The 23,749-nt window shown below is 42.5% G+C and overlaps 1 protein-coding gene across 1 annotated transcript in view; it reads right to left on the reverse strand.

Annotated features, from left to right (window-relative positions):
• Positions 1 to 23,749, reverse strand: part of T265_05285 (hypothetical protein) — a gene marked incomplete at both ends in the record, with an annotated part of 56,323 nt that overhangs the window by 26,125 nt on the left and 6,449 nt on the right. Inside the window, 6 exons of the mRNA XM_009170260.1 lie at positions 3,257 to 3,333; positions 6,107 to 6,462; positions 9,612 to 9,737; positions 12,123 to 12,377; positions 13,870 to 14,056; positions 16,671 to 16,882. Coding sequence (XP_009168524.1) covers positions 3,257 to 3,333; positions 6,107 to 6,462; positions 9,612 to 9,737; positions 12,123 to 12,377; positions 13,870 to 14,056; positions 16,671 to 16,882 — 1,213 coding nt within the window. The remainder of the gene's footprint in view (positions 1 to 3,256; positions 3,334 to 6,106; positions 6,463 to 9,611; positions 9,738 to 12,122; positions 12,378 to 13,869; positions 14,057 to 16,670; positions 16,883 to 23,749) is intronic.

A 23,749-nucleotide genomic window follows, 5' to 3' on the forward strand; every position in this document is an offset into this window, starting at 1 on the left:
AAAAATCCAGAAGACAATTTCCCAGCAAACCGATGCTTTGCCATGCATAATCATCATCATGAGGCACTTTGGTGCTTAGAAAACAGTTGCGATTAAATATGGGTCAATTCTCGTAACTGTACAGTATTTCAGAAAATGATGAGCCGATATCAGATTTCCGGCCTTGCATGTACTTTCGAGTTGTGCTCGGTGTGGGTCACGTCATTGAGTGCGAACCACCAAGTGATGGTACAATGGTTAAAACGTCCCTAATGAGTTGTCCAATTATTTGGACGTCATATTTAAAGCTTGTAGGTAGCATATTCGTACGTCAAAAGAGTGAGCTAACAGCGCCGGGTTCTTCTAATGAGTAGGTTCTTTTATTTGTTAGAAATAGCTGAGATTACCAAAAAACGAGCAGCTTTGGGCTTTTTGCAGTTTCATGCACATCATTCTCGTTTGAACACTCCTCCAGGTGTTCAGCTGCGGTTATTCTTCCTTCCTGATTTGCATCAGAGGGAAATGGTGCACCTGAAAAGGATACTCTTCTTAAAAAATACTTTTCGACGACTCTTTGAAACATATTTCGACGGTAAACTAATCCCAGAAGCACCATTGTTCTTTCCAAATTATAACAGTTGGAGTGGATTCCGTATCCAGTAGGTTAGAAGTATCCATTGAAAGCCGTGTGATTCATTGACCAAGGCAAGTGGAATCGTCAAATCGTAGTGACCGGGGTTCAAATCCCGGCAAGGACACCGGACCCCTTTAAGTAGCTTACATTTCATCAGAATGTGGGTTGTTTTTCGGGACGGACACTAAATCAGTCTCGTGGAACCTCCGGACAATAATTCCGTAGTTGGTGGACTAGTGGTTGCCTGCTCGCCGCGCGTTTCACATGTCCGGAGTTCAAATTCCGGCCCGGTCAATGGATATGCACTGCCGATGAGCTCTCATAAGAATAAAATTGGGTCCAGGGGTTCTCTTTGGTATGGCCTCACCGGAACAATTACGTCAGAACGGGGGGACGACCGTTCAAACGAGAGTGGTGTGACTGTGAACAAAATATCCATTCCGCAAAACCCAAAAATTGCAGTAAATTGTAGTCGTTCACATTGTAAACACAGTTTTCAAGCTCGATCAGCACGCGCTATTAGTTGGTTAGTTGGCAAGGTACCTAATATAAACCTCAGGTGAAAGAATCCCAAATCCTGACATAGCCAGGGATCCGTACTACAGATAAGTTTTGCTACGAGAAGAAATCGGACAGTGTTCGCAAACTGTGCAGTAAACTGGCTTGAATAATTTTGCCGGTGCTGAAAGAGGACTGTTTTGGACACAGCCTTGCGTCACTTACATTATTATAAGGCTCATGTCCATCGTTGGAACTTGTTTTTTCTCCGAAACTTTTGATGCAACTTAAACTCCATAGTACAATAAAACAAACTATCCCCTTGAAAAATATTAGGGTACTTTTCAGTTCTAAAATACTGAACATGATTCTGTTTAGACGGGTTTGCTGTGGGTTTGCTAGGTTTCCTGCGAAAATACCAACCCGTATTTGTTAAATTTATAGCTGGCAGTGGTGATTGGCAGATGCCGTTATCGGAAATGTAGTTACGCGTAAATTGTAAAAAAAATCCTAATGTGCAGGAATAGTTCGACTCAGTGTAAGAGTGACTCTGCTGCGAGGTCTACACAAAGCATCTGAATAGTGGAATCAAGGCGCAAGTACAAACGCGGTGAGATTTAAAGTTAAAGGCGAATGCAGTGCACTGCATTTTTGTAGTGCCTTATTTTAAAATGCCTGGCGTGAGGTAGAAAAAGCCTGCTCACCTGGATATCCTATGATTGCTGGCAAAGTAAAGCGAGGACGTTCAAAAACATCGTAACTGTATATCAGACACCATGTGAGATTCCATATCGCTCGTTTGTAAATTTGATTAGTTTATACCGAAACACGTTTAGGTGCTGTACCCTTCGTGTTCTGTGGTCAGAAGCCCCAGTGGCAACATTCGAATAACAGCTACAGGTGTTGATGAAAGATAGAAACTCGCTCTTGTTAGTACAAAATACCCGGAGATATCCGTCTTGTTCATGCAAGCCATTCTTTCACATTTTACCCAGGTAATGACGGATGAATGTTTCCTTTATCGCTCTCTGAGCCAAGCGAGTGTGCCTTTTAGACTGAGGATATCAATCTTTTCAGGTGGCTATCCAGGTTCTGCGGTTTATCAAGCACTGTTTCAATGAGAATCATCACCCGCAAACATTTTTGGCCTGTATCATTTCGGCACATCAACAACTCCCAGTATACTTAAATGCCGCAATTATTTCGACATTCAAAAAAACAACCTAAGCCTTAGCTGATTACCATACAGACGAGCACATGATTTCTTTTAACTGTCTCTACTTGGTGTGCAACCGCAAAAACCATCCTCATTGGAAAACTGTTTTTTACCTTTCCGATGCGTTTGTTTTTCGTTTCTCCTGTGGTAACTTTACCCGTAATGTGAGTGCTGAACAGTTACCCAACATTGATGTAGAAAGCTTGACTAGGTCCGAATTAATTTCTCTTGCTTATCACCTAATTAGCCATGGTAATCCACCTGACGTTTCTGCTGCTTTCGAAGTTATCACACCGTATCAAACATTTCACTCATTGACCTTTTTGGCAGTTTGATAATTAAGCGAATCTACTGAATTCTTTTGACAAAAAACCTGTGTTGAGGTTTGTTTTCGGCCATTTATCCAGACAAAAGAGAAATCAAAGATAATTAGGACCCTTCTGCTCTTTATTCAGTGGACATTAGGGAATACTCAGAAAAAAATTGATACACGATACCCTCAGTCAGTACGGCTATTTCCGTTCCGCTCACACCTTCACCTGTCTCTTCAGGTACTACGGAATTAAATGTGAATGATTCAACATACCGCCAAATGAACAACTGGGTGGGGCTCAGAAAGTGACGGAATATGGGCTGGTTGAAGCTGGAATTTACCTTGGTTATCGGACTATCGGAACGTCGTAAGCGCTTCAGACCTGACCGAGCCTCGAACATTGTACAGTCACAATAGCCTACTCACGAAGGGCGTTTCCCACAACTGTGCACCTACCAGTGTGAATCACTTTAAGCCTTTGGGACAGAACAGGGTGTGGTCAGTAATGGCCTTCGGAAATTTAATCCACACCAGCCAAACAGACCTGGCAGGTTGCTGAGTCACATGGCAGTCATGTTTGGAACAAAACCTATATAAACAACCCAGAGAGTCTCACCTTCGACTGTTCGTTCAACCAAGTGAGATCGTGCCGATTGCCCGCTGGGTTCTTCCCTATCAGTCCATCGGTTTACACTGAAAGTGAAGGCCAAAAAGAGTAGGCAAATAATTGTCCTGAATTAACTATGCAAAAAAAACTTGAGCCTGATAAGATGTTTGTACGCTGTCGACCAGCAGGCGAACAAACGAACCAAAAAAGGACAGTGCTGAGATAGTTGATGGGCTGCACGAAATAACCGAGAAAAAATCAAAGTTGTGCAAGTAAAATGTAGAACGTCGTTTGGTGTAGTGCAGCTGATCACCGAACCCCGAAGAAAAAGCAACACGTCATGTGCTAGGCTCTTTGGGGCTGATTGTCTCGCTGTATCTTCTACGAGTTGCCAGTCAAATTCACACACCATAATTGAATCACAAAAGCAGACATTGTATTTTTTGGTTGGTATGCCAGACAACCCGCATGCATCATAAGCCCTTACGTTCCGAAATGAAGACAACCGTAATTCACTCTTATGTCACTTGTCACTTTCCTAACTAAAGGGTAATAGTCAGAAATTAACTCATACGGTAATGTTGTGATGAGGAGCGTAAGTGCACTTAGCACGAAAGAAAAACCATTACGGGAAAGGATTTGAACCGCCAGAATTCATCTTAACGGGCTGATGCGAGTAGACATACCCATTCTCTGTCAAAAGTAATCGCCGAAACGTCCTAAGTGATTCGCAACTCCCTCTGCATAATGCAACAACAGCTGCTGGTCCCGGAAAGGAGCCCCTTTCGTGACTCCTAAGGAAGGCCGGACGATGATGTACTTCTGATACTCAAAGGTGCTGTCATGAATTACTGGAAACTAAAGGAGGACTTGGTAGATTCTGAGGTGAAGTACACGAAGCAGCGACAATACAACATATCTGGGGAAGGACAGCAGTTCCTGCATTAGTGACCGATAAAGAAGGCGTGGATGGTGCCCACCTCACATAAAGAGGATCAAACTCTATGCTTGACGAAGGCTGTTCTTGTAAAATGGTACCAAAAGTGGCTCCCTGTGTGGAAGGTTATCTAGTAGTTGTTTCACCGGAGTTCTGCTGTAATCTGGTACTTCTGTTTTAGCGTAAGAAACCAAACCGGAGGAAGTAAGTCTAGGATTTGACTGAACGTAATGGACAAATGAAGTCAACACATTTTTTGTCATCATGCTTTGTGATAAACAAAAAGCTCAATGTGATCCAATATAGATGAGTCAATAATTTCTTGACTAAAGTTTAACTTGGTCAAACGGGTTTGTAACTCTAGGTTCCCTTTATCCATTCCATCGTGACTTCCAGCTATCTTCTCGCCGTACGATCAATCAGGTCAGCTTTGCCGATTAGCATCCATACAACAGTAATAGGTCCATACGATTAGAAGAATGCATATCTTGAAGTCGTTAGAAAACCACTGAAGTCTTTCATTACCGAAGGTATTTTGAGATATAATGCTAGTTTTTGAACGATAGGTAGGGGAAAAATAGTATTTTCAAGCAAGTATTAAGAAGATACTCCAATGTGGTACTGAATAATCGTGGGATAGACAGCTTCACTCCTAACCTGCTGAGCCGTCTTCAGCAAATTTCGTGGAATGCTTCAGATCCATTGGTTGGACAGATGGCCTACCAATTGCAAGGGACTTCATGGGATACACATACAGCATACACGCAGTTTTGGCACTTTAGGCAGAGTATCGTCTGAGTACCGATGTGACAAATTTGGTAACTCTGTGCCAACGCCACATTCTTAATAAGGCACATATATACAAGTATTTATGTATGTTTTTGGAGTACACACTCACTCTGGTTATTTCGCTTGAGGCGATATCAGAGGTCCTCACTTGACTATTGACATTTCGGACTAAAGTCTGGGTGTCACGAAAAACAACTAAGCTGGTTGTAACCCCATTACAGACCAATGTAGGCAGTCAACATACTAAGTGAATCATATCTATTTTATGAAATCCATCGAACTGAAAGCTGTACTGGGTGAGGTTTTCTCAGATCACTTCTCATTGCGAATTGGGGACTAGTAGTCTAGTGGACTGTAAATTTTTGGCATTCCATGTGGCCGCGAGGTCCTGGAGTTACCTTGAGGACTGTATGATTTATTCTGCCTCACTAAGGCTTTAATCTATACAACAGGTCCATCCGGTAACGAAGTAAAGTTGTTTATGGTGTCTTATTAAGTAGGACGCTTGTGGAACACCGCAGTCCACACTTCATTCTCATCCTTCCACTAATTCTGCCCTGTTAGTTCTGGAACTTTTGACAACCGAAATTTTCGCACAAGTGGAATAACCTTGCCTGGTTTACCAAACCATTATGTTTATATTAACTTTCAAAGGTCAAGTTCCTAAGGAAAATAAAACCGGATGGATGGCGGTAGCCTTTGATTCTTTGCGCAAGCATTCGGCCTTTCTCAAATGACACTGAAGGACTCAGTGTTAAGTTTTCTGAAAATATACTCTGTGAAATGTTTTGTTTTTAAAGAAAATCCCTTGGACACAATCTGTTCATTTATCGACTTCAGCGGTGTGATGCACAAGTCAGGCCAAAATGATGGCTTACTGAGGATGACTTAATTACCTGAACGGCTGAAAAGTGATACCCCACGGTATTCTACCTAGGCCACACAGACCAGTAACTCACCTGACAAACAGGAAAAATCACGCACCTCCTAAAGGCAAGCCATCGTAAAGTCGACTGATCTAATCCCAGTCTAATAAAGTACAAAAATGATTTTTGACTCCCTTCTAGTCTTTTCATTCAATGAATTGTTTCGACTAACCAATGCTTACCCTTCATAGTAAACGTCATACTTACCTGTCAGTTTTAGATGACCTCGGAAAAGTTGTTTGAGAAGAGGTGTATGTTGGGACCCGTACTCTCAACTCTTTTGGCTTGTAGGGAGTAGGCGATGATATGCGAGGTTTTCGGGTATCGTTCGTGCCAGAAATAAGCGAATCCTGTGCCTCCAACAATCGTCGATATGCAGCTATTTCTGATTCCAAGTTAAGCTTCACATCAGTCAACGCAGCAAGTTCGTTCAATGCGCGGTTGAGCGCATCCTCTGCACTTTGTCTTTCTCGTTCTGCATCACGTAGACCCGCATCGTGTTTTCGCTGAGATGCTTGGTACTTTTCTTGCCATTCGCGAACGGCTTCTTCTAACTGGGTGCACTATAGTGTGAGAGAATAAATAATAAACGAAATAGCGCACATTCAGACAAAAGTATGCAAGGGTGCGATGACTGGGCTACACGTTTCAGCAGCGTCCAGTGAATCAAACAAGTTTTTCAAACACTTACGAAAACATGAGCTACAAAGCATCGTTTACAAGCCTAGCTCAGTTCCCAGACGAAAACAGACAAAAGACCACCAACCGCTTTCAAACTACACAAGTTCTCCCTTCCTGCATTACGAAAATCACTAATGTTCCGGACCATGGAATCATCCGGTATGCAGTCCACAAATAAGTTACTAGAACTGTCATGTTCATTAATTGGGCGATTATGGGGGTCATGAAAAAATCTGCGGGGAAAAATTGAAACGATAATAAAAACTAAATCAAAACTTAGTGGAATCAGTTTGAGTGAATGGATCCTCCATGTTTAGAATAGTGTTTTGAATACAATTATAGTGCGGGAATGGTGGCAAGGCACTTTACAAGGTTCTCCAGACATCACCTACAAAAGAAAGGTCATTCCCAAAACTTAGTGGAATCAGTTTGAGTGAATGGATCCTCCATGTTTAGAATAGTGTTTTGAATACAATTATAGTGCGGGAATGGTGGCAAGGCACTTTACAAGGTTCTCCAGACATCACCTACAAAAGAAAACGACGGTCATTCCCAAAAAAAGGAAACACTTTACCTAAACCGCGTGGAAACCACTGACACCTGCATTGTTGTGCGGCATCTATAAACGAAGTATTTGAAGGATCCCCGGTAGATCCACAAAAAGTGTGTCAGGTTTTTAAGGGGACTGAGTGTCTCCACCAATTCTTACGAACCACGGTGTGATCGTTATTCCCAGTAAGCCTTTTTGATTGATAGAGTAACTGAAACCGTCGCTTTGTGCTTGTACGCGTCATTGCAACCGTAAATGAACGGATACACACCAGGTGAGGCAAAGAATCAGGTGGATACCATCATATGTATCTGGTGTGAATGGTTTGGCTTTCACATCTTGTACCTTGAAGTTCTAAGACTGTTGACGCACGTCACCATTCACATGACTTCTTTTAATGGTAAGTTGACACGATTTTCTTGAATGATGTCCCCAGTAGAGGAAATGACCATAAAACACACGCAGTCAAACTCAGTAAGCTGTGCTCTGAGTGCGCGATTCATTTGAGTTTTCTCCCACCCGTAACTCTTTTCCATCGAAAGGTAATGGTACAAGAGCTACCGAAAATGCGCACTATTCGGATCTTTATGTCATTCAAGCCACATGCGTACCGAAGTAGGCCTGAATCCCCTCAGGCTACTATTGATAAACGATGTTAGTAATATCGACCCTCACTCTTTTTCGTCTTCCTAGAATGAACCGATTTAAACGCATTTACACCAACAACACTATCAGTTATCCGATAATCGAAATGCAGGCGTGAGAACACGTTTGAAAGATGAGGTACCAAAGGCGTCATCGCTGACTTCTGAGGAACAATGCACCGTGCCCCTCTCTTTTTTAGGACCTGAAGCACTGAAACCCTGCGGTCGGCTGCCAAACGAATGAAAACTTTGGCCTCGGGGTTAGAAGTTGAATCAAACCGAAAGACTGCTGAGGACAGAAATATCTGGCCCGAAAACGTTTGTCACTCTCTACTTTAATTTCACATCATGCTATTACTCCCGGTACACAACAAATTGGTTCTATTTGTACTTCCTGCTGCTTGTGTGCCTTCTCATGGGGCTTGGGCTCAATTCATTGAATTCGCAAGATTGACCACACTGTGTGGACCTATGCTCTTTACGTGCCAAATACCTACTGTGTGACTTGACAGGCTAGAAGTGGCTTTCGAGTAGTGTACGAACCACGCGTGCTTCATCGCCTACAACGATCATAAATATTCCATCGCTCCAATAAACTCGGGCCTATTTTCAGTGAGAACCATTTGCTTTCCATTATAAGTAGTTCAGAAATGTTTGAACAAGCAGGTCCGTCGTTGAGGACAGGGTTTACCGATCACAGTTTCAAAGCTCTTAACCTTCTTTCCAGAAGGCACGATCAACTTCTGGATTTAGTTTTTCTACCATTATCCTACGGTGAACAGGCCATTGTGTGCTGGCGTAATCCAGCAGATGTGCTCATCGATAAACATTTACAACGTTCAGCTGCACTGACTATAAACGGGTCGATGTTTAAAGGTGATACTGGCTCGCTTACCTTGCGGATTATTCTCGCTTGTTTTTGCAGTTTAAAATTTTAATTAAGCTTCTGTTGTGGAGTGACTGCTTTTAGCTGATATTCTATGCGTCCTCGCTTCACATGACTGCGAACCGTTCGCTCCGACTCGTCTGTTTGCTTTTGAAGGATCTTAGCTGTGTTTTCAATAAAGGTTCATAGGTCTGCCTAGAATATGCTTACACGCACGACAGCAGAGTTTATATTTTCGGTGACTTTCTGCCATATCCTGTTTGTGCAGGGCTTCAAGTTACTGTGGATATTCACACTCGTGGTTTATTTGAGGTTCATTGCGTATAGTAACTATCGTAGATCAGACTCACCGATACAATGCTGTTCTGCTGGTAGTGCATTACTCCGTCTGCGACCTCAGGACACTCTATCCCTCCGACGTACCTGAACAAGCAACCTTAGCCCGTAAATATTAAGGTGATTTAGTAACAATCATCTGCATAGTTGATCGATTTTTCACTTCGTCCGTGATCGAATGCATCTCACTGGTTTTCAAAGATGCTACCAGATGGTCTATAAGTCGAGAGTTTACCAGACTTCAAAGTGTAGCTTCTCCGAAGGTACTACACACCGTTTACTAGCCAGTCGAGGAATGCATTAGTTACCGGGTCAAAAATGGATTTAGCTACGCTGAACAACAAATCGTAAAAGCTCCTCTTCACCGTTAGCGGTTAGCAAAATGTGATGGGTTCCAGGTGAAGTGAGATTGCTTTATCTCCGGAGTTCCCGGAAATAATAGGTAGAGGAATAGTTTGTGAGGAGAGTCAAACCGAATTTGAACCGATGTGGCAAAAATGTGTAAAAAAATCTTGCCGGCCATCACGGACCGTCACCGTAATATTACTTCGCCAAATGGATACAAAACATATGCAAAACAAGCCTTCACGTCTCCAAAACACTTAAACCGCTCACTTTGTGACGGAGCTGCTCCGCACGCTTTTGCGCGTCATTCAAATTATTCTTCAGTTGTCTGTTCTCTTCGGAGACCTGCTGACTATGTGCATTCTGGGCGGCGTATTGTTTACTGACTTCTGACAGCTAAAGAGTGGAGAATACGGTGGAAGTATATGAACATTTTCACTATGGAATTTGTTCATGGAATAGGCGAGTAAAACAGTGACTGGAAGATCATAGGCAATTTTGTAAGAGTTGGCCGCCATCTGGAACAGAAACGATGACGAAAACCGTGCGAGATGGCGTTTAAAGCAAACAGTGTTGGAACGGTTCGAAGATTGAGCACTACACCCAGAACGTTATCAGTTTGCACCAAAGCAGGTAAACTGATCATCAGGTTTATTAGTTTTGTGTTGTTGCGAGATTGGTAGAATTCGCGTGCGCATAACTCGCATTTGAACAGTCATCCTCAGGTCTTGGCACAGTTATTTTGTTGAGCCGGCACCGAAGAGAGAAATCATTTGACCTGAGCTTCGCTGTTATTAGACTTCATCAGAAGTGCCCGGGTTTTAAGTTTCCGATATCTGACATGCGAGGCGAGCGTGTTACCGCCACATAAGCGCACGCCAGACGCACCTGAATCTTCAGGCGATGGTGTTCACACTTGAGCGATTTGAGTGTTTTGTCGAACTCTAACTTAACAACAGTACAACAATTCAAAATGCAGTTTCGCTAGAATTAGGCAACTTTTTCATCGCTTTCCTCAAAGTAAGCATAAGTTGAAGGCAGGTGCACTTGTGAGAAAGAAGAATTCACTCTGGAATAGTGCAAAGTTACCATTGGTCTTCATTAAAGCAGTTCCGGGCTGCTACTCCTTAACCAGATGGCTACCGAACAGTTTGTGCGGCCGGTGAACTTGAGTCACAGTGCGGCTCCTGGCCTAACTGGCGATAAATTCAAGGACTCATGTGAATCTAATGGAGAATACACCCTTAAGTAAGGCCATTCTGTGCTAAAAACCGAGAAAAATTGTACAGCTGTATTACCATTTTCGGGGACCATCGTCATTGAACATCTTACGAGAATCTAGAGTTCCAAACCTGTGATCTGCAGGATAGACGCTTTGATGTTCGGCCACGAGCGGCTATCAGCACTACGAATAACTCGCACTTGGACAGGATACAGCGCCACCCATCCTTCAATCACGGAGGACGGATCATTTGGTCACGTGTTGGCCGACTTCTTAAGTAACGATTTCTCAGCTAAGAGCTTGAGTCGTCTTGTGGAATTTCCTCCCCTCTGAGCTACTTATTAACTGCTATTAGTGTGAGGAGGTTTGGGAATTTTCAGTAGAGATTTGGTTCTTTAGGCGCACTCAAGTTATGCTGAGAAATATCATCTGAATACTGAAAAAAATCTGGCCGGTCGTAGGTCCTCATCAAGGCTTGATAAATGTTAAGCTCTGGACTTGGAATTTTCATCAAACGTCTAATGCTCGAGTCCCTGGAGACTTGAGGTTTCGAGATAACGCCGTTAATCAAAGGGCAACACTTCTTGTCACTCCCAGATGAACTGATGATTCTAAATATTGCTGGGAATTCTCCTATGAACGGGTTTTTGGAAGCTCTAAGCCTCTGACTTGGTGGTTATGAGGTCCCACACAAGGATTGAGGACTGCTCAGACGAAACATTCTGACTACTATTCAAACTATGGTCGTAATTCTCAAAAGCATCAACTTTAGTGTACAAATAAGATTCGCTTTTTGTCCCTAAAGTCCTGAAGTTTATACAGATCAAAAAACTGATGATTCTAAATATTGCTGGGAATTCTCCTATGAACGGGTTTTTGGAAGCTCTAAGCCTCTGACTTGGTGGTTATGAGGTCCCACACAAGGATTGAGGACTGCTCAGACAAAACATTCTGACTACTATTCAAACTATGGTCGTAATTCTCAAAAGCATCAAATTTAGTGTACAAACAAGATCCGCTTTTTGTCCCTAAAGTCCTGAAGTTTATAGCAGATCAAAATGTGAGTGACAAAACTGGCTGTTCTGTGAGAAATGGCATTGATAATTGGAACAGCAGAACCTCTTTCTGAGAATCACCAGTCATTCAAACTAGGACCGAAGAAGTAGATCCCTAGGCTAATTACGTCCAACAAAATCTGTGAATTCTGAAAATAACACAAGACGGCTATTCATCGGAGGTGCTGTCTGCTAGAAACTTTACTACCGACTAATATGATGCCTATCACCAACGCACCAGAACAACTCCACAGTTCATGTATCTAAACACAAAGATAGTGTAAAATAGTGGATACATGTTTACCTGCCCGCCAATAGAAGCTTCTAAGATATGGTTGGACAAAGTAACTATGGTCTAATTCTGTTAATACTCCGGTTTATATATAGAAAAGCACTGTGCCGAATGTAGGGGTTTCCGAGCCAGAATTTAGCCTCCTTATATGTGTGTTTAGGACATCAAGCACACGATAGTGGTATCGAACAGGAGAATGAACAAGTGTGTACCCTGTTATTATAATTGGCTTCCATCTCGTTGCGGATTTTGTCCAAACGTTGATCATACTCTGTTTGTATATCACGTATTGCCCGCTGCATCTCGTCACGCCATTGGTTGCGGTCCTGTTCGTGGTCCACGTTGGACATGACCCGCAGTTCTTCCAATTCCTGTTCGTGAACCGTTCGCTGGAACTCCATTTCCTCTCGAAGTGTTTGCATCTCCGACTGACAAGCCATGCGGCTTGCGGTTTCTTCGTCAAGATTCTGAAAGGAGATGCTGAAGTCTGTGATTCTGGAAAGGACCCGGCTAGTAGGTAAAACACCGGGATCGCCAAATTTAGGCTAAATATTTTGTGAACGAAAATTTTCCTTCATCACTAGTCAATAAACGACGTATTATAATGAGTTACAGATGACTGAGAGAGCACTAAATACAGTTGTCTGCTGGAGAACTTCTTTCAGACATTATTATCAGTACAGACAAACTGATTGAAAAAGTTTGAGAAATTTTGTAGACTTCACATCAACTTTTGAACTCCTGCTTACCTTCTGCTTACTTCCCGCTTACCAAAAAGATGTCTCACAGTTATGTCACTATGCCCTCTCTATTGCTGCATTGGTTGCCCGCATAGTTGCTCCAATACCCTCCTTTCTGGTCATCCGCAAAACGATAAAGTTCAATCGGGCAATCCACACAACATTGAGATCTATAATCGGCTTGAATACAGCTACGTTTCCACAGCTACGTTTCCGACCACCCTTGTTCCCTGTTACCCGACCACAGCAAAGTACCTAGTGATACATGGAGTTACTTAAAAGGCAAAACTATTTATTATCTCGTTATAAACGCCAGATTAACTAACAACACAACAATTAAAAATTATTTATTTGCCACGACGGATACTACTTGCGACAGATATTTATGGATACATTTTACTACTCACTTCAGTAGCCATATTGGTAAAAAATATTACTGTGTTGTAGTGGGTGAGCCGTGATTCATTTTACTCTAAAGCCCTTAGTTTCCTGAAGTCCGATTGCAACAATAAAGTCAAAATTGTATGTTCTATATTCCTTCCTGTGTGGAAAATGGTTTAGCACTGTTCAATGCATAAAGTCAAGTATTATCTCCTCTCTGAAAAAATCACGTGGTGGTAGAAAATAAAAGTATAGAATATAGTTTCTAGGTTTGGTCCTGAAGGAAGTGGGTACCTCACTACTTTCCATGGGATATTCATGCATAGATATTCGTGGCCTCTGTGGGAAGGGTGTTTAGTGTATCTGGGCGTACGTTGTCGTCTTACTGCTTAGATGTTTCGTAAAACTGGCTAAAGACCGGGCACAGAGGACTAGTCTCTCTATTCTTATTTTATGTTTGAATTAGGCGTCGAAAGGAGTGAAGATTTTAGGTACATCGGGAAGCAGCCTCGTTTGTTTGTTTTGCGTTTGTCAGATATGGAAGGCACACAGATCGGCTGTTGGTCTGTTTACATTAGAACGTTCGAAAGTAGTACAAAACTGTCACGCGGGTTTTCATCCTTGGAGTCATCCGCCATTGATTTAAAGGTGTGAATTTACACTCTGAAATAATTCTGAATTCATTTGGGAAAGGTTTTTGCCCACAAAGCGCCTAGTTGTCATATTGGACAACTCAAAGAACACCGTCGTGACCTGCCACCCAAAGTGCAGATTCCGGAAGCCATGACGTGATCATCCGAAAGTTGTATTTTATAGTTTATGCTATAGTCAAGCTCACCTTGTGTAGCTGTTGATTATTTTGTTTGGATTGTTCCAAGGCACCACGGAGACGTTGCATTTCCTCTTCTGCTGCATTCAAACGGCGTTGTAAAATTGCTCTGTCCGTTTCTTTAGCGCTGCCATCTTTTAAAGCATCGTCCAACTGTTGCGATAGTTTCTGGTTGGCCTGTGACAGATGCTGAATTCTGAATGGAAGCGAAAATTTTGTATCCTTATTGCAAAGCAGATTTAGGGCCAATTTCATTGTGGCCTCACTCCAGCTAGTACCGTTAAAGCAGAAAGTTTGGTCGACAGAATTTTTAGTTCTTTGTGTGACGTCTGACCAGTCAGCTGACGGTGAGTTATAGTCTATCAAGTATGGATGAGTGTATCTAACCTCAAAGAGTCCGAAAAAACACCGAAGCATAGCTGCCTAAAGAGCATCGAACCAATTTTTTGCAAGCAACATTTGCAGAAGGCACGCATCTAATAATCTCCCATAAGATGCATTGTTATTTTCATTGCTAAGACTCAGGTAGAAACGACATACGAATATGATTCACACTGGAGTAATGCAACAGAAAAGCCAAGATTGTGTCTGACATTAAAAAGAAACGATTCGCGAGGGAGTTTTGGTATATTTCAGTGTTGTTCGTTGTGTTTAACGCTTAGTGCAACCATGCTGAGTAGCCAAAAGGCAAGCCATAAAATATTCGCCCCCGTTCAGACTCTCTCAACACTTTGTCCCACTAGCTCTGCGTGCGTCAGGATGTACAACTTCTGGTAAAGCTGAGCGTTGTTAACTTACACTTTGAGTGCCCATATCCTCACATGTACGGGCGCAATTGTTAAACACCATAGCGTGACTGCAAATTATACACAGCGATTGAAATCTGCTGATTATTCTCCTTCAATAATAGTTTAGTGAAGTCTCCGGAAACATAACAGATGACTATTAATGTATGTAAATTTTTATTTTGTAATGAAGTGCGCCCCATTATATGCTAGTGTTATGAAGGATAAAGGTGTGGATAAATAAGCAGAGAAAAAAACAAACATACGAGTAGACGTTTTATGTTGGCGGGTGCTGGAAAGATTTAAACGTATTTCTAAATAATTGAGGAGCTTTTATGCTTTCAGCGTATTGTACCCGAGGAGGCTTGCCGCTGGGAGTAGGGAACACACACCACTAGTGAACACATTCGGTTGAAAAGCGGTTGATCATGGTGGTGTTAGTAAGGTATATTCTACAACGACAGACACCTATACGGTAAACGCTTTAGCATTCAATGAAGTAGAACAATTGTTTCAATCTTACATGCATTACTAATTCTCAGATTGTGATAGGAAGGACCTACAGATCAATGAGTGCATGGGACTGACAAAATCACCGACGCGGTTGGTGAACAGATCACGTGTCAGCAGAATAGGTGCGCGTTCCAGCAAACTTGAGAGATCGTCGGATGCAACACTGTCCTCGATGAAAACGGAAGCTCAATTCACGGGTTTTGTGTCTTTACTCCAGCTGTGATGCGATTCGAAGACAAACCACAACGTGCCACCCAATTCCTTTTGCAAGCAACCCCAAAATCAATATGTTAACCAAACATCTTTCTTGTAATATATGAGTGCAGATTGAGCAGAGCATGCCTATATTTACAGAAAATACACTTACCATGTAGCCGACCGTTTCACTGCCACTGTAGTTGAGAATTCGGTCTCTGAATTGGGCTACTACGCACTAGCCTACGCATATTCAGCTCAGATCGTTGTGAGCATTTTATCTCGTCTACTTTGTAGTTCTGGGAGGCGTAATACGAGTTGCTGATTGGATAACCTTGCCTTAGGTTTCTTGTTTACAAATATCAGTTCACTGACAACACAGCAAGAAGGCAGATTGCCGTACGCGAGATATAATCAGGTTTTCTCACAATTCGAATAGGAACACAACAAAAGACGCATTCAGTTGCCGTGTGAAAATAACGGGGTCGATTTCTCAACCCCGGGCAAGCTAGTTGCGCCTCTCAATGACTGTCGTGCGCGTTAGCTTAGTAGATAGTGACTGGTTGGTATTTTCTTGCGTTGGGGTTTTGGAGTGAAACCGTGATTGATGTTCCCGGGTCACTCTGATGACCTATGGCCATAGTAGGCCATGCACTCGGGCCTGGTTATAAACCTCAGCTGCCTGTTCATTCAGTCGCCTCGAGTAACAAAGCACGTGTTCCGAGGCGTGTTTACACAGTACGGACTAATCTAGCTGAGGTTTTTCACGCGACCAACCAAGGTTGATCCGTGCAAACAATCTGTCGAATTATGCTGTCTGATTTCAGGTTTTTCCACTGTTTGTGACTTTGCACCCCAAACACATGAATGAGTGCCACTGGAATTGATGCTATTTGATTCTACAGACGTAATCCTTGGAAGGGGATCTCATTGTATAAAGCGACCATTTATATGTCCCAGAGTGGCATCTACTCAGAGAGACCGTTAAGTTACCACACCACATTTGCACATGTGTGTGTCACTCACCACACAAATGCATGGTCAACGCTCTTTCCCCACTGAAATAGATGTCTCATAAAACAAACTAACCGGCGAACACAACTGAGAGGTCAATTTTCCGCTTTTCTCTACTTTGATGACGCAACCGAGTCGGTTCAGGACAAGTCAAGTGTTAATTTGCTAAGACCATTTTCAAGAGTTTGTTGAAAGTTTGCTACGTTAGCAAGAAATTCAGTAATTTCTCATCACCTTTGAGATCACTTAAAGACGGAGAATATGAGAATATTTGCACAGCATACTTCCGGATATTAGACTTACTGGTCCTGTTTAGTCCGAAGAGCTTGCTGCAAACTGGCCATTTTCGCCAGGCTGTCCGCCTTCTCGCGTTCACAGTCGTCTACTAACTGGCGGAGTTGTCGAAGCTCTGTATCATATGTTTGTCGCAGTTTTTCTGTTTCTCTGGTAAATCTACCCCGAGATCCCTGAGATTCTTCCGTCAGTTTTCTGTTCTGTTCTGTTAGAAAGCGCATCTGGAAAGTGCAAAAGTAGAATTTGGACATTGAAGAGACTTCAATGAACATTCGATGCTATTTTTGCATCCATGATCGTATAAATCACATTGTACGAATATTGGGATACATTTATTGGTATTAGTAATACTGCAATTCCACTAGGCACTAAGAGGTCGATCAGCTGCTCCGAATACGATTTAACTCTTAGGAAATTCGCGTCAACAAGAAACACTTTCCAAGTTTTATGGTGTTCCACGTTTCATGCTCAGCCCTGTATTAAACACCCCCTCCAAAATAAGTCATTGTTTCTCACAATAAATTGCTTCCTTGTGTTCATGGCCAAAATTGACTTCTAGACAATTTCTTCGCAGCATGAGATGCCACAACATGTATGGCAATAAAGGGTGCTCAAAATCCGTAGCACTTGCTGAGGTGCGTTTTTCACCCATATGCGGCCGTAAAAAACGTCATCTTAAGACAATGTGACTCCGATATCTTGGGCTGACGGCAATTAAAAATAACGTGAATCAACGTGTGACGAAATACACCACCCATAAGGCAACCTGATTCGCTCGGGTTTAAGTTACAAGACAACGATCGATCGTCCCAACTCTTACCCGGCGATCGATTGACATATGCAGTTAGGATACGGGTACGACGATAATTTCCACTAACTATTCGGCTCGAATAAATACCTCGAATGTTTGCCACTTGTACGCTCTCATAGAGTTCGTCTTGGATGATGTACCTACTTAGGCAGAATGTGCCTGCGCTTCTGTCTATTCACTAGCATGACATCATAGTACTATTCACTAGTTGTGACCACTGTAGCGCACACCAAACCCTCCAACTCCCTGGAAGAGGCTGTTGGAACTTGGCTAATTAATTGTTTAGCCCAAGGCATACTTGCATTAGCACTGAAAGCCACTACAGACAAGTGGGTAAACCTTGTGGATAGCGTTCATCAAAGATGTGACGCCATCATAACCGATACTTCAACCCCAAGTATGCAGACATTCTCTGTGCGTTTTATTTTCTTAGTATACAGAATGATGTATGCGTGAAAAGAAGATCACACCAATCTGGACAACGAAATAAAAGCCGTTATGGCAGTAAAATACGGTGAATTAACTTGGTAGCCAGGAAAGCGTCGTTCTTATGTTAGAATTTATTCATTTATTACAAAGGAAATCTCATATATGTTTTGAAGATCGGGCGTTCTAAATACTCTTGCCTCCGAAGCACAACCATATTCCTACTATGCCATTTGTCAGTGCGTATTGGAGAGGAAAAATCTCCACTCATTTTCAGACATCCTATAAAGCGGCTACCTCATTAAATTGATGTGAAAAAGCACCGTTTACAGGATCAAGTTCTATAGAAGAGCCCATTTGGACTGTGACAGAATGTTTCGTTGTTGAATTTTTAGCGACTCTTACCTGATCAAACTTTTGTGCAAAAAACTTTTACAGGGAAAAATTGCTATTGCATACTTTACTATCCGCGAGGTTCGATAATAACAATGGCTTTCATTAATGCCAGAGGCAAGTGAGTTCTTAAAAATATGGCCCTAGTTCGCCGACTGCATGTTTGGGCCTACCAAGCAAAGGGTAAAATCTATCCATAAATACTCCAATCTGTTCAATGGCAGAGGCGTTTTTAGCTGGAACGACCAACAAAATGAAAGTTAAAAAAGCAGCTAAAACAGGTTTTTAGCACAGAAGCTCGGAGACCGCATAGTGGTTTGCGGAAATTCACTCGCAATATTCTGGAGGACAAATCACTGAATACTACCGTGCAAGTTAACAAACTAAAAAAAATGATGAGTCGTTTTCAAGACGGTCATTTTGATTGCTGTTTAGGCAGACTCGGTAACTCTGATAGTCCAATAATCTCCTCCTTACTAAGAAATTGTAGAACACGTGCTGGTTTGCTCAGAAGTTTGTATGCAGTACAGGACTCCATTTCGTGCTAGCCATCTGTGTTGCTACCCCTTTATGTTATCCAGACTTCCCAGGTACTCATGTAAGTATACTTTGAACTCCGTAATACAAAAATACATCAGAAAGGGCTGAGTCAATCCATCTTCTTCTTGCTGAATCTTGGAGCATCCATTTGATGCAGGTAAAGCAAACCTCTTGCCTCATCACTTGAGATGTTCAACTACAAACTGCCAAACGTCTTGCCATAAAACAGTTGTTTCATGACGCGAGTGGAAAAACAGAAGTTCAGAAATTGTCAGTCGCCAACTGACAGATGTCAAAAGCTTACATTAGCTGCACTGCTGACTCCACGGCCAAGGACAACCAACCGTTATCCAATTATTTGAAGAAATGCGTGCAAGCAAGCGAGTTACATGGTGTACAGCTCTGGACCACGTATCCTACCAGCTACTGTGTGGCTGCATAGACCAACGGCGAAACAAAACTATTAGATAGGACGAAAATCTCTGTTAAATCCTCCGAGAATTTGCACAGTGGATTAATAAAACCCGCAAGTTTAGCTGTTGTGGCCTGTTGATTGCTGCAAGACAATCGTTGAAATCTTTGGAAAGCTCCATCCTAGAGGCAATATGCAAAAGGACAACTTATGGTTCATGCTCATGTTCATATTCATCAAAGTTTTCTACGCCGTACAAGGTACTTTAAAAAGGTTCACTAGCTTGATGGATCTGGGGACATCAGTCCAACAGGTATACCTTTAAACGGTCGATCTGAACAGCTAGGAACGAGTTCTTCGGTCCGATGTCAACCGCGTTCCATGGGAAAGAATTCTTCTCTTTTAACTGGAAGTAAACGACTAATCCTAATCGATTCGACCAAGAATCGGTCCATTCTATGGTCAACAGCCGCTGTTCTTTACAATGTGAGGTTATGCTTTCGACTGAAACCAATGCGTTACGCAAGAACTCACTATAACATGGGATAACTCGCCATACCAAGCGGCAATAACAATCGCTATCGCGGATTTTCACGATGAATGTTTGCATGTCAACAACACAGCTTAAGTGGCAAATCTAGGTGACCATAGATGTTGTATGATGAATTGTTGCGTGGAGTTGCTTTGGTATTGCTTGGAACTGTCAAACTGCCTTGATGTCGTTAGATTGACAGATGGTGCTTCATATGCTAGCAACAGTACCTACTAAACTCTGGTTGAGTGAAAGAACCGGAACAGATTTATCCAGGCAGGTAAACGGAACCACAGGTTCTGGGCTCCAGATGGCCCGTATATGTCATGTGGAATGCGTTATCTTACCCGTATCTGGTCGGACCGAGAGATCGCTAATATCTAACTCCGCCTACTGCTCCCTGTCTAGAAGATCAATTTACAAACGAATATGGATGCAAAAGCAACAAAACCGTCTCTGGAAAGAGACGATCTTTGTGAATATATTATGAGGACCACAGCTTTTGCTTGAATGTAAGCAACAAGGAAAATCACTTGTGAATGCCCTGGGTTGTCGCACAATAATAACTAATGTTGTTCCGATATTTAGTGAATACGGTCTCACTGGGCTAACCCAGAGAACTTTAGGTGCTTCTTAAGTACAGTCTTCCCCTTCTTGGGGATTGTCACTTATGGAAGCGACCTGTTGCTTGACAAACGTAATCTTCATATATATATGTATATTGATGCCATTATCACATAGCATTGGTGAATCAACAAAATGGTTCAATTTTCGGGGTAAATTGCTCTCCCCATTTGTGGGCATGTCATCTCGTAACTTATGATAACATGAGAGCTTATAGATTCTAAGCCTCACACCCAACCTAATATCCTTCACGTATTTCAGTTCTCATATTGTTGTTTCGATTGTTATCGATATTGGGACAGTATAGGGCTAAAAAGGACTAGTTTTTCTGTTCAGAAGTATGACGTAAAAGCTCTTCTGACAAATTGTTTGGGCAATCAGCAAGTATAGATCTTGTGTCGTAATTTGCACTTTACTTCACTTTTCATCATTCAGTTACCTTACCGATAGGCTCTTGAACTCATAAGAACACAAGCTTGTGCCTTTTAGCACGACTAGATGTCACCTGACTAATCAGAGGAATGTCACGTGGCCATCAGCTGCACTGATTCACAACAAATGACAATAGTTTGCACTTGGGCTACGGTTTGAGTTTTGCGGAGTTTCCTTGGCACTCATCATGTTATGCTTCTCGTGACGGCTGCCCAACTTACTCATACATTTGCCGCGCGCATAAACTGACTTTCCACGTTCAAATCACTCTCTTTAGAATAGCCTTTTATTTCGTCCTGGCACGGTTATTCTGGTGAGTCCACATTAAAGGAGGGAAGAAACGGACTGGATTTTCGCTCTTATCAGAGCTCATCAGCGAAATGCTTGAAACCTACTGGACACGTTCAAACGTGAATGAACAAATGCGTCCAAAACGCGTTGGTGGATTAGTGGTATCCCGATCGCCTAGCATGTCAGGCGTCCGGAGTTCAAATCTCGGCACGGCCATTAGATATGCACTGATGAGCTCTAATGAAAGCGAAACTCCAGTCCAGTGGTTTGGTGTGGACTCACCAGAACTCGGAGACGACCGTTCAAACAAGAATGGTGTGAATATGAACAAAGTTCCTGATTAGTTGTGGATGGTTCTAGCATTTGCAGAATTCAAGTTAAGATCATTCTTGTGGTCCAAATGTCTTGAGGAATTATTCCAAACAGTTCACCTAAGACGTATCCATCGGATGTGTTCGGCGTGCGCTTGTGTAATAGTGCTTCAGATGTCCGGAATGAGAGCCCTGGTAAGGCCAAGGAGATGCACCACTGATAAGCTCTTTTAGGAGCAAAACTCGAGTCCATTGATTTCCCCCTTTGGTACGAGCTCGTCAGAATGATTATGCCAGAACAGGAGAAGGACTTTTCAGACGTGAACGTGAATTCTACAGCAAACACCAACTGCAAACACCAACAACTAAACTAAATTTTGCTGACCACAGGACGAAATAGCCTGTCAGAGAAAAGAAATCAGTCAGTATTCTGTGATGCAGTGCACTGTGATAAGTGTTCTTATCTCACTTGGGCTAACTTATCCCGACTGAGAAGCCAATTTTTGTAGGGTTAAATAAAACTTTCGCTGTAGCTGATATACCAAACTGATGTAGTTGCAGTCTGCTCACCACGTGCTAGGCCACTTCTCGTTTGTGACTCGGTAAATAACTAAACTGTTGAGGTTCATTACGAGGATAGTCCAGCGAAACAAATGATTCAGATTCACCCAAATTACAGTGTGAAAACAACGTCACATCTTAACCTTCAGACAGACTAACCGTTTTTCCTCGGTTTTTAAATAAAAACTGTCCGCTGAACTTGCTTTGAGTTATTTAGTCAGTACTTGGCTACTTGAGTGCTTAGGCAAAGGAGAGTACATTGATCAAAGACACTGAACGTTCTTGACAACGCAGATAATGCGGACGCATTTATTATGCCGAAACACATTGTACGGTACACCTGAGTTACATGAAAGAAATGAGTATTATTGATCTTCCAGTTTTGTTTGCTCTACTTTTGGTGAAACAAACTGCAACAGGTCACTTGTCTTACGGAGTGTAGCTTAAATTGGCAACGATACTTCATTAAAGAATTACCCTGTCACGTGCAAATCAAAGCTTCATTGGGAACACAAGTTTACCAGCATAGACATGAAGACAGATTGCTCTCATTTCGTTCACACAACAATTGTCAATTGTCCTTTTTGGGCTCTTTTCTACTTGAATATGTACTAAAGTTTCTCCTGAGAAATTACACAAAATTATACCACAAGGAAGAGTGTTGCCCAGTTTATGCAGAAAAGGTGTGGTCTGTTAGTTAAGCTTCAAAAGGTTTCGGAAACACAACCAACAGAAACTTTCAGGATGATCACTAAACTAGAGGCTCATTACTCTCTGAGAGCAAAAGAACGGAGGTGAGATTAAACCTCTCTCGTGTCAAGTGGTGAGTTCTACTGGCCTAATGTTCCGAAACACAAAACTCTTCGCGTTCCTCCCTTGTAAGTGCCTACTTGATTAAGTATCCACGCAGTGTGCAAGCTGGGACGTATTCAGCGCAAGCGAATGCGCGAGTGCTTTCGTGACAAAATAATTGAGTTGGTAAGTCAGTAGTAAGGTGCATATCACCGGGAAAAAGCGGCAACGGGGGGAATTACACGCTTAGCTTTACACTACGCGGTCCTAAAGCAAGCGGATGGGTTTCGTCATTAACCTGACAAGATGAGACAGAAGCAGAGATGCTAGAAACCGTCCATTGGAAGTATTTAAAACCAAATTGGGTCCGCCGGCAGGTTGATAGGTGTTGGTGTCTGCAACCTGATCAACCAAGTGAGTCGAGAGGATCCCAGCTGCAGCGGCAGGGAACATTCATCAGTTGTCCGATGTAGCATGATTGATCGCGAGGCAGAACAGTCGGTAAGGTAGTTGCTGTCTTAACCATGTTTGCGAAAAATTCCGCACGGGAAAACACTGACTTATGCACTGCTGACTACGGCGGTGTTCGGAGGAGAACTGATTGGCAGATATGCAGTGTCGTTAGGACGGATGTTTGAGTTGCTGGTGTTGTGCCTGAATATCTCCTTGGGTGACTTGCTGCTGTTGTTATCAAATTTCTCGTTACGTTCGTCGGTTGAAAATTTTCTTTACTTGGACAACTCTATCAAGTTTCAGCCCACAAGCCTGGCTATACTGGGCCGATATGCGTGAGGTGCGACTGTGAAAAACAGCTGTGGTATTCAGTTTGACTTAGCCTGTCTCCACGCCGCCCGACATTGTTCCAAGTCATCCCATGCATGAAGAAGTACAAACACATGGAGAGGAAGACAAGTTCTGAATTCCGGACGCATTGGGCATGAAGAATAGTTGAAATGTATCTAA

This window comes from Opisthorchis viverrini (assembly GCF_000715545.1).
Source record: "Opisthorchis viverrini unplaced genomic scaffold opera_v5_99, whole genome shotgun sequence".
NCBI lineage: Eukaryota > Metazoa > Platyhelminthes > Trematoda > Opisthorchiida > Opisthorchiidae > Opisthorchis > Opisthorchis viverrini.